Consider the following 11,217-nt stretch of genomic DNA (forward strand, 5'->3'; position numbering starts at 1 on the left):
ATTTTTTTTTTTTAAAGAAAAAAGTGTTACTACACTAAAAGCTGTAGTAACAGAGTCACTTAAACTCTTAAATTACATTCCACTTAAGATTTGCCTTAGAGTATTTTGTACAGTTGATAACTATTGGACAAGTATGATCTGACTGTGCTTTCACAAAAGATTAAGAGACAAGACTTCTTACCTCTTTTTAGAATCACTGAGGCCCAGAATGAAGTAGACATAAAAGAAAAAGAGAGTCTGAAGGACACAATCCAAGGAATTGAGGGGCTGAGCAATGGTTTGATGCAAGATGAAGTCCAGGGTGAACTACAAAGCAAGATAAAGCAAGTGACAACTCGACTCGCTGTGGAAAACATGGTGAGGAAATGAAATTGTACCTGAAATGCAGGATAAAAATAATGAAATTATGATTTTATGGTATGGATAGGATGTTTCTTCAATTAATTTAGGGAGAAAAAAAGATATGAGGGTGTTTCTTCCAGCAGATATAAGTAGAAGCACATCATAATATTAATTGTGGCAATAACATGAAGCAGTAGAAAACATTTTTTGATTATGTTTACTCTGAACTCACTGACTTTGTTTATTACAGGATCTTGAAGAAAAGCTAGACATGAAAGACAGAATAATAAAAAAATTAGAAGATCAGATCAAAACTCTGACCAAGACCATTGAAAAATGTAAGATATTATTATGTGATTTATTTTGTTTAATAGCTTTGAATGCTAAGTGTCTGAAGAAAACATATATTTTTAAGGAGGTGGAGTTTGGGGTGGAGTTAGAAATTTAATACCTCAGAAAAATGTGCCAGGGGAATCATCAACACAAATTGCATAGAAGTCCTTTCCTGGTTGTTTGTTTTTTCCCCAGCTAAATCATAGGCACACAGGGACCTGGTCTAGATGATAAAGATGCAGGCACAGGGATAAGGTCCTGCCAACAGCAGTTAATGCCCACCCTCACACAAACTCTCTGAGCCAATGTTAGTTCTGCATCTGACAAGGCTCACCCATGAGCCTTCAAGTGGCAGGTGATTCCTGATGTGGAGCTAGTCTGTACAAAGCTCTTACAAAGTAATTCTTCACTACGGGATGCTCTCAACAACATTGCAAAGTTGTCTAATGTAGAGGTGTAACTTTGCTGTTTATTTTTTCTTATTTTTGCAAGTAATCCCTCTGAATCCAGTGAAGCTATTAATGAATAATATAAATGTTACTTAACTCATAATGCTTGGAGCCATAAGATAAGAACATTAGTGTGTGCTGTCTTTATTACAGAGAAAACTGCTTTTCTCCAGTAGTTTGTTCTACCATGACCATTAGCTTAACCATTAACCTGGCAGTAACAGTGCTTTTGTGTTTGACAGCTGAAGCCCTTGTGCCCACTGTGCCCAAAGAGTACATTGGAATGATGGAGTACAAAAAAGAGGATGAAGAAAGGATCATTCAAAATCTTATCCTTGGTATTCTACTAAAACTTGGAATTTCATAAGTCATCAACAATACTCAGAACATTGTAACAAAAACTACATGGCACCATATTGCACTTTCATGCAAAGTTGCCTTTTTCCCTGTTCTCTTACCACCAGTACAATTTGTACTGCTCTCTTTCCAGTACCATATATTTCAATTACAGAATGCTTTATCTATGTAAAAATTATTTTTCTGACTCTACATAATGCTGACTCTGTTGCCTTTCTTACTATTTATCCACCTTTAAAGCTATAAATCCCAAGAGCACATCAGGGACTTCAATTTACTTTCTTCCTGGTCATCTGCTAAGTCTGTAAGTCACTGTGCTTATATCCATGTGTGATGGTTGCTCTCCTGTCTGTCCTTGCCATGTCTTCCCTTCACTGAAAGGAACTGTACTTTGTTTGTCTTGTAGAAGGATTTTGTCCTTCATGAGAGCTACTTGACAATATCAGTCTTGCTGCCAAACCAGCTTTTCTCATTAGCTTACAATTAATAGTGAATTTTACAAATTTTCCATGTATATTTGTACCATTATTAAATTAACAACACCTGCCTTTTCTTCTCACTTCCTCACTTTTGAATGTCAATATTTTTGTGAACAAAGGTGTGGCCCTAAGCAATGCTGGAATTTGGTGGGGCATCCAGTTGGTAGTTAAATGTAATTTGCTTTTTGAAGTTGTCATGCCTGGCATAGCCATGCTAGACCTTAGAATTTGCTACAATACTCTCCTACCCCCCAAGAAAATATAATTAATACTCATATGTGAGCAATATTGTTACAGAAGTGGTCAGAAACAAGAGATTCACCAGTAAATCAGTTATTATGTGACTGGTCACTGCAGAAAGGAACATGGTGCTTGTCTTTTTTGGAATGATACGCTGAAAACTGGATTTTTCCATAATAAAGCAGATGACTCTCCTCCATGCAGATCTGAAGCCCCGTGGAGTTGTAGTTAATATGATTCCTGGCCTTCCAGCTCACATCCTGTTCATGTGTGTGAGGTATGCAGATTACCTGAACGATGCTGACATGCTGAAGTCTTTCATGAATGTAACCATTGATGGCATCAAGCAGGTTGTTAAGGTAGGAGCTATGTTTGATTGCACTGAACTGTGCTTTTTGATTTGTAACACAAGGTTTACAAATGCATGCGTGGTACCTGGGGAATGCCAACACTTCCACTTGCTGATATTCCTAGAAGGGAATGATAATGATTAGTGACACTTTTTGAGGATGTAGTAGCATCCCTGTAAAGTCTCCAGCTGAGGTTCTGCTGTGCTGAACACAGAATCCACAGAATGCATTAACATAAATTATTTTTATCTGAAGATGTTGACAAAATCATTTAAAGAACTTTACATTTTACAGTGAGTAGCTAATTAGGTGAAGTGCACCTGTGCTTTCAGCACTGTTCAAAGTCAGAGGGACAGAAATGAAGGCTGGTCTGTCTGGCAGCAAGCTGGTAGTGGACTCTGAGGAGATTTTTTGCACTGCTTGGCTGCTGGTGTAATTCAGCATGTCACCGGTACTGCAGCACTAGAACCCAGACGATTAAAATCAAATTGCTAGGCCATGTACAAAATTAAATTATAAACAAAAATTGCTATGCTGTATGCAGAACAAATTCAGCTCTGTGAATGCTTTGTTGTGGATTTATAATGGAATGAAACACCAGACACAGGGAGGAAGCACAGGCAGGAATGGACTGTGGTTTATGCAGTTGAATGTGTTGTACAGAGAACCTGTAAGTTTGTACACAAACAAATTTATAGCAGTTTATTCATTAGAGAAGCCTGTGTTTACTTAGCTAATAAAAATAAGAGATAGATAGTTAGAACTGTGTTTTTATAGTTTTTGCAATGCAGTTTCATTTGTGAATGCAGGTGTTGTTCACACTTCTTTGCAGGAAGCCCTCCAGCACACTACATATCCACAGGAATTGTAAAACTGTTTGTTCAGGCTTATTATTTAGCCTGTCTATTAAGAATACTTAAGCAGTATTTACCAAACAAAGAGGGATCTTTGCTAAATGTTAGCCTGAAAACAGAACAGGATTTGTTCAGCACCTTTTAGATGCTTTGTGCTCCTTCTACTGTAGATAGACTCTGTTCTACCAATGCTGTAATGGTCTTAAGTTTAATTATTGAATTAACCTTGTGAGACAATACCATAGTAAGACTGCTTTACTTACCATTTTCAGGAACATTCAGAAGACTTTGAGATGTTGTCCTTTTGGCTTTCCAACACATATTATTTTCTTAACTGTTTGAAGCAGTACAGTGGGGAAGAGGTAGGATTGATTTAATAAAGTAATTCCATTACTTTTGACAGATTTTCATTGAAATTTAAAATAGCATTAATTAATAACTATTCACCAACTCACCAGTGTTCCTTACAGGTATTTATATATTCACATTGCCCTGCAGTGGTGTTATGTGTCTTATAAAAATAGTAAGACAGTACAGAATTAATGGATCAAGGGAAATGAAAACATCAAAGTGCTAAAGTAGGTTAAAGTCATGACATGGAAACTGCAACTTAATTTGAATCTTTCCACATGAGTTTAAATTGAGCTGGACTTCAGATATCTGACCATGTATATATATAAAATAGCTTTGCTATTTTATAATTAGGGCCATTCAAATACTTACTGATACCAAAATAGAAGAAAATCTCTGGAAAGAAGCAAAACAGTAAACTTTTCTGGTTTTTTCCCTTATTTCACTTGCTTGTTTAAGCTAAATCTCATCCCGAGATTCAAGGGTTTTTTTCATTCTTTTCAGCTGGAAACTCTTGACTTTTTTTTAAGAGGTTTTTAAGAGGTTTTAAGACTTGGGTGTCCTGAGCTGGGCTTGGAGTCGCTCCCTCTCGTGGCCACAGTGGGGTCACTCAGAACCCAAACCTGATAAGCTTTATCACACAGGTTAGGATTCGGAGTAGAGTTTTGAAGTCAGAACTTTGCAAATGAAAAGTCCAAAAATTATATCCCTTTGCAACAATACGGCATAAATGTTTTTGTTTGCCATTATAGCTGAAAGAGCTGTGTTGTTGGCTTTTTTATGTGGGTTTTTTTTGTTTTTTGTTTTTGGTTTTTTTTTTTTTTTTTGTGGGGGGAGTGGGTAGGGCAACAAGAGGAGAACAGGGAGGGTTTGCTTTCTGTTTAAGAGATCTGGGAGTTGCTCCAGAGTTCATTGACATCTATGCGTGTCTTTCCTTTGGCTTTAGGAGCGAAGCAAACGTCAGCTTTAACTGGAAAATTAAGTACAGGAAGCACCCATTGAAATTAGCTTTGACTCATTCTGTGTTCCGCCAGAAATGGAATGAGTAACTCCAACACATTGCAGTAACAATTTATAATTACCACATTATGTGATTTCTAATTCTATTTACTACTCACTTATAGGAATTCATGAAGCATAACACTCCACGTCAGAATAAGAACTGTCTGAAGCATTTTGATCTCTCAGAATACAGACAAATTCTCAGTGATTTGGCCATTCAAATATATCACCAGTTCATTATTGTAATGGAGAACAACATTCAGCACATGATTGGTAAGACAACAGCAATCCAAGAGCACCTAAATGTAGCTGCTGAAGCACATGAGGAAAGCTCATACAGGGAGGCAGAGGGTGGGACAGACTCCTTTCTCCTGATATTTATACTTAGGTGTTCCTGCATGCATGCTTCTACACATACAAATTTCACTGAATTGTATATTCCCAGACTTTTTCCTCAAAACTTCCTAGTTTAGGATAATGCTATGAATCCGAGCAACATCATACAAAAATAAGAGGCTTTTTAAAAATTGTGTGCTCTGGAAGCCTTTGTCAGTATCTTATTTTTCTGTTATCAATTAACTTTTAAAATATCCTGAAAGTAGGTTTTGTTCAATAATTAATGTAACTGAAAGGATCCTTGGGAATTTTGATTTCATCAGTTATTTTCTGTTGTATTTCAGTACCAGGCATGCTGGAATATGAGAGTCTTCAAGGAATTTCTGGCTTGAAACCTACGGGGTTCCGTAAACGTTCTTCCAGTATAGATGACACGGATACCTACACCATGACCTCTATCTTGCAGCAGCTCAGCTATTTTTATAGCACTATGTGTCAGAATGGCTTGGACTCTGAGCTCCTAAAGCAGGCAGTGAAGCAGCTTTTCTTTCTGATTGGAGCTGTCACCCTCAATAGTCTCTTCCTCCGCAAGGACATGTGCTCCTGTAGAAAAGGAATGCAGATAAGGTAAAGCCAGTAAAGTTTCCACAAGCCTGAGAATGAATTTTTAACACTTGTATGTAATGTTCTTTACCTCTAAGTCACTGGATATTCTGTGACCATTCTGCTGGAAGTAGCCAGTTTGTTGTTGTTTTTACTTCTTTTGGAAAATCAAATCTTCGTATTTTGGGCTGAGCTTTCCCAACGTGACAACTGTAAATTGTTCTTTCCATGGAAACACTAGTGGAGGAAAAGGCAGAGAAAATTACAGTCAGAAGCTTAAAGTCAGGCATGGTTAGGATTCTTTCCATGCTAGCTCATCTGTGATGTGACCAACAGTATTTTTAATTCTTTCTTACCACAGTGAACAGGTGCAGTGTCCCAGGGCTGGCAGGGATACAAAAGCTGACTTGCATGTTTCATGCTCTGTGACAAGACAGGCACTGGGACAGAGCCTTGGAGGGTGTAAATTGAGCATCATCTCTCCTGTTGCAAGCATCAAGGAAATATGCTCCTAGCTGTTTGCAGAAGAAACAGTGCATTTGTTTTCCATGAGTCAGTCTGCAGGCTCAGGGGAAGGAAAATCAGTAAAATCTTGGCCCATCTGGGAACATTATTAGAAGAAAGCTGATCATCCTTTATAAGCCTGGCCCTGCTTTGCAACAGCAAAGATTGTTCTCATTTCCTGTACATGCTCAGTTGCAAATAAATGTTTTAATGCCATACAGTGCAGTAGACAATGCCAGTATATGTTAGTAATTTTCTGGAAACAACAGCTAAACTAATAACTCGCTTTCTATTAGCCAAGCTTTAAAAAATAGACAATGAAGAAAAAATAAGAATTTAAATATAACAAGGATTTAATTTATAGTTAAATAAGCTATTAATTGTTTGATTTTTATGACCTGCAGGTTTGTTTTCAGCTTAAAATATATTAATTTGAACACAAAATTAGAAGAATCTTTCTTCCTTAGCAGTCTTCAAAGTAACTTGCTTGTCAAGGGGAACCTGACATTTCTGTTCTTTGTTCATGGTTTAACCCAGATGTAATATCAGCTACTTAGAAGAATGGCTTAAGGACAAGAATCTTCAAAGCAGCAATGCCAAAGAAACGTTGGAGCCCTTGTCTCAAGCAGCCTGGCTCCTTCAGGTTAAAAAGATCACAGATGATGATGCCAAGGAAATATGTGAACACTGCACCTCTCTTTCTACTGTGCAGGTAATGAGCCATCTGTATTCTTCTGGCAGCACTGATTGCAGAATCTTAGCTATCTAAAATAATTTGTTGCAAAAAGCCATTGGACTTCCATTTCATAAAAGTAGCATTCTTCAGCATTCCACATCATCACTTGTTAAATTGAAATTTTAACTTCTTATTCCTGATTGCTTTGAGCATTTTAACTGCTCCCATGGTGAGCGCTTTCCTGCTTTGTTGTATCCCACATTTTTGTTCCACAGTGTATTTTTTTTTAGTATGTCACAGGGGTTTTTTTATTGTTTCCCTTAATAAATTCAGCTTTTTCTACATCTCCTTGATCTGCTGACACCTCTGGAAATGAGTCATAGCAATCATCATATATGTAACAACTCAGTAGGTGACAAGTCAAAATTCTCTCTTTACTGCAAAATGTTTTACTGAAACCTTAATTAAATATCAGTAAGAATGTCATAATAATGCTTACTTCTTTTTGTCTTCTCCCTTTTTATGACACACTAAAATAATCTTTTGTAATTTGAGCAGATAGTTAAGATCCTGAACTCATACACTCCAATAGATGACTTTGAGAAAAGAGTGACTCCATCCTTTGTTCGGAAGGTCCAGGTAAGAGCTGCCCCTGCTGTTTCCATATTCAGCTCACAGGGTGTCTCACACACATGAGTTTTGATGCTTTACAGTTGTACTTGGCCTTTACATCACATTATTACTAAGTAACTCATCTTCTAGACATTTGAAAGTGATGCAAGCAAATCTGCTTAACATCATGGAAAAGCAAGATTTGCCATGGGAAGAAAGCAATGTGCTGGCTTTGATTCTTAATTCATTGTTTTCACACTCTTTCTGTTCTGCTTTCAGGCTATGCTAAACAACCGTGAGGATGTCCCACAGCTGATGCTTGATACCAAGCATCTCTTCCAAGTGACATTTCCTTTCACCCCCTCTCCACATGCTTTGGAACTGATACAAGTCCCCAGCAGCTTCAAACTTGGCTTTCTCACGAGGGTTTAATAAAGCCAGTGAATTGGTATTTCCTCAGAGACTCTATAAAGACAGCAGACTGTCATGGTTCATTTCACCAGCTGCTGGATAGTATGTCAGTGTGCAGCGAATTAAGCTGTTAAAAACTTCTTCCTTGGTCAAGACTTGAAGAGTAGGAGTAATTGTGTCTTGTTATTTCCTTCTCCCTTTTCTTACTCTTCTTCCTTCATTTCAGTCCTACAAGAATAACTTTATATCATCACCTGGACACAAAGCTTACCATACAGTTTTAGTCCACAGTGACAAGAAAAGCATTTATCTGACAAGTTTGCATTGCTGCCCTGTCAGCAGCAGTCAGAGGGGAAGACTGGCATGTGATAGATGCTACTGCTTTACAATTTTCTTTGCCTTCACTTCCTGTAATGAGAGGGAGTTTTTTCTTCCCAAGGCAATTCTGTTCTTTGCCTTGATATTTTTGAGACTGGCTTTCACCTTTCTGTGAAGAGGGGAACTGAGATCAATCTAAGAGAATGGCTGTTACAAACCCACAATGTCTTTTTGTAGGCAGGGTGGCTTGGCTCTCTGAGTGCTTGCACTGCAGCTCAGGCACAGCTCCTTGGCCAGAGCAGGGACTCAGGAGCTCTTCTTGGAGACAGCTTTCAGTTCTGTTCTCTGCAGTGCCAAGTTTGGATTCAATATCAGTTATTGTAATAGAAAAGTTAGATACAAAATTCATGCTATGATCCAGGTTTGAAGTACAAACTTGGTTCTCTGAAAGGCAGGAGTCATCTCCTGGTTTGGTTCCATCTGCAGTGCAATGTACTTCAGAATACACACTGAGTATGCACACAACACCTTTCTGCCTTTCTCATTTTAGTGGTTTCCCTCCTCCAGTCCAGAGACTGAATAGGAGCAGATGCAGCAACTGTGGTCTGGTGTTAATGATAAACCAAGCTTAATTCCTTACATTTCACCTTTATTTAAGTAATTTCACTTGCAGTATCCTTAAATGCAGACATGGCCTCCTTTCTGCTTTGTTCAGCCTTCTCCCTGTGGTCAGGGAGTAAAACGTAACTTTATTTAGTTCTGGACCCTGTCAGAACAGCAGGGGAAATAGCATTCACCTCACCACAAGGGTGACTGTCCTTAAATAGGTAACTAACGCTGGGTTTCTAGCTACTCTGTTTGCCATAGTTATTGAAATCAATTACTAAGGCTCTGAAATAGCTAAAGGAATATAATATAAATAGCTAATGAATTGAGTTAATTTAAGGAAAAATGTCTTTGATTGTTCTTTGACTATTACTACAGTGTTAGTACTTGTTTAATTTCACAAACTACCTTTAAGTATAAAGAGGGAATAATTCTTGCTATTTAGTGTTGCTGGTGCTTACCGTGTACAGTGTCATATTCCTCATGATATCCACAGAGACATAGTCAAAATATATGAAGGAAACATTTTGTGGTTTGTTCAATAACAATAAAAGCTGTACAAAAGATAATACATGTAGGTAGACTATTTTAACCTGTTAAATAAAGTAGTTTTAAATAAATTTGTAGTTCTTTGTGTGATGTAATAGTTATGCTTCCAGTATGGAATCATTTGGAAGAAGTTACTTGGAACTACGTGAACAGTTGTGAGTGTTGTACTGCACCAGAAACATTTATTTAATTTAGTTGCTTTGCTGTAACATTGTGTCTCTTCCTGTCAGCATTGTGTGCTGTCCTTGGCTCCTCATGAATTTCTGGAAATAGTTTAATGGAAGCAACTTTTGTTGCTGCAGATTGTGCACAGGGTTTTTTTGCAGCTTCTGGAGCTGTGTGTCTGTTACCTGGGCTGATGTGAGGGAAATCACAGCCCACCCTTGCATCCACATCACAGAGAAGTGTCAAGGTGCTTGTGCTGTTGTGACAAAAAATTGTTGATCAAGGAAAACTGTTCTGACAATCTGATGCTGCTTTGAGAGCTTTTTGTGGAGTGTGCTATTAATGCTGTGTATGCAAATAACAAGGTATATTTTTAAAACAACGTTTAAAATTATCCAGCTTACTGTATGCTCTCAGAACTTATCTTGCTTTTGCTGATATTAATGCCTTCAGATAGAATTTAAATGCAAAACTATTTTTGGTCTCTGTTACTCTTCTGATTATAAGGAGCAGTTTTAGTGAAGGGCATTAGTGAGGTTAACTTTCCTAGGATGATGCTAAAGGAGAAAGGTATTTCATTCAACTGGGAAAGTGTTGAATGGTGATCCTCACTGCAGTGGGGAAGCACTGAAATGGCTTCTGGAGAGATGTGTAAGATGCTTTCGGCATTTTTGGATGTGTTTAGACTTGTGACTCTTGCAGTTTCTGGGAATAGAGCTTAGCAGCACAGGTGATCCCTTTCAGTCCTGTGCTCCCATAATATTCTAATAAAAAATTATTAGGACTGGTTACTTTAACCCAAGTCTCTACTAGGCTGAGATTCAGTTCTGTCTTTTTTCCCCTCAGATCCCCTTGACTACCAAATGTGAAATCTAATGGCATTAATTCAGTGCCTTCCATAGAATCTTAATAATAGATGTGACCTTTGGCAGTTCTTAAATTTTTCAGACATGTTTTCATAAAAATCCCCAAAATTTTTTCAAAGAGTGCAAGAAAAGCAGCAATTTTTAATCCTGCTGACTTTAAATTTGCTGTCTTAGGAGAATTGTAGAAGTATAACCAAGGAAGAGCCAGCATGGACACTAATCAATTTGTTAGACTTGTAAGTTTTTGTAAGAATATGACATAAACTTAATATTGGCAGTGCTGTTTGTCAGAATACCAAGTTGATAGTAGGAAAAAGCAGTTGTCAGGTGTATTTCAACTTTAATATTTGTTAACAAGCAAATATTTATAAACAAACCATCAAAAATCTGCTGTATAGACCAGGTAGGTAAGGTCTGGCTTGTCTAATAGTTTCTGTTCTTTTTTCTGTGTTCTAAAAGAAGGCAGTTAAAATAAAGTCATTATCAGTTATCCCCAGTATGTAACTGATCTGAGGTGATGCAACTGGAGAGGCTGAGCTTTAAATACCTTTAAGTAGAATTAACAGGAAGGTTGTCTTTCTACAGTTAGCAGCTGCACAGGGCTTAATTAGCCATCTTGAGAATCTCCAGGTTCTTGCACTCTGAAAAGGTGGGTAATATTTTTTTTTTTTTTACCACAAGATTCATTGTACAGTATTTCTCTGTAATAACACATTTCTTAATGATTCACCATCTTAAAATTTCTAATGTAACTTTAAAAACCTAGTAATATTAGAAACTCAGGCTACAGTGCTAGAACTTGTAATGGTTTTAG

The 11,217-nt window shown here is 37.5% G+C and overlaps 1 protein-coding gene across 1 annotated transcript in view; it reads left to right on the forward strand.

The window, feature by feature from the left end:
• MYO5C (myosin VC) overlaps window positions 1-9,443 on the forward strand; it is a 33,651-nt gene extending 24,208 nt beyond the window's left edge. Inside the window, exons 32-41 of the mRNA XM_058033180.1 lie at window positions 192-357; window positions 593-680; window positions 1,367-1,462; window positions 2,405-2,559; window positions 3,677-3,766; window positions 4,880-5,030; window positions 5,438-5,720; window positions 6,738-6,912; window positions 7,435-7,515; window positions 7,768-9,443. Coding sequence (XP_057889163.1) covers window positions 192-357; window positions 593-680; window positions 1,367-1,462; window positions 2,405-2,559; window positions 3,677-3,766; window positions 4,880-5,030; window positions 5,438-5,720; window positions 6,738-6,912; window positions 7,435-7,515; window positions 7,768-7,920 — 1,438 coding nt within the window. The 3' untranslated portion in view covers window positions 7,921-9,443. The remainder of the gene's footprint in view (window positions 1-191; window positions 358-592; window positions 681-1,366; window positions 1,463-2,404; window positions 2,560-3,676; window positions 3,767-4,879; window positions 5,031-5,437; window positions 5,721-6,737; window positions 6,913-7,434; window positions 7,516-7,767) is intronic.
• Window positions 9,444-11,217: the final 1,774 nt, after the last annotated feature.

Source organism: Melospiza georgiana, chromosome 13 (genome assembly GCF_028018845.1).
Source record: "Melospiza georgiana isolate bMelGeo1 chromosome 13, bMelGeo1.pri, whole genome shotgun sequence".
Lineage (NCBI taxonomy): Eukaryota > Metazoa > Chordata > Aves > Passeriformes > Passerellidae > Melospiza > Melospiza georgiana.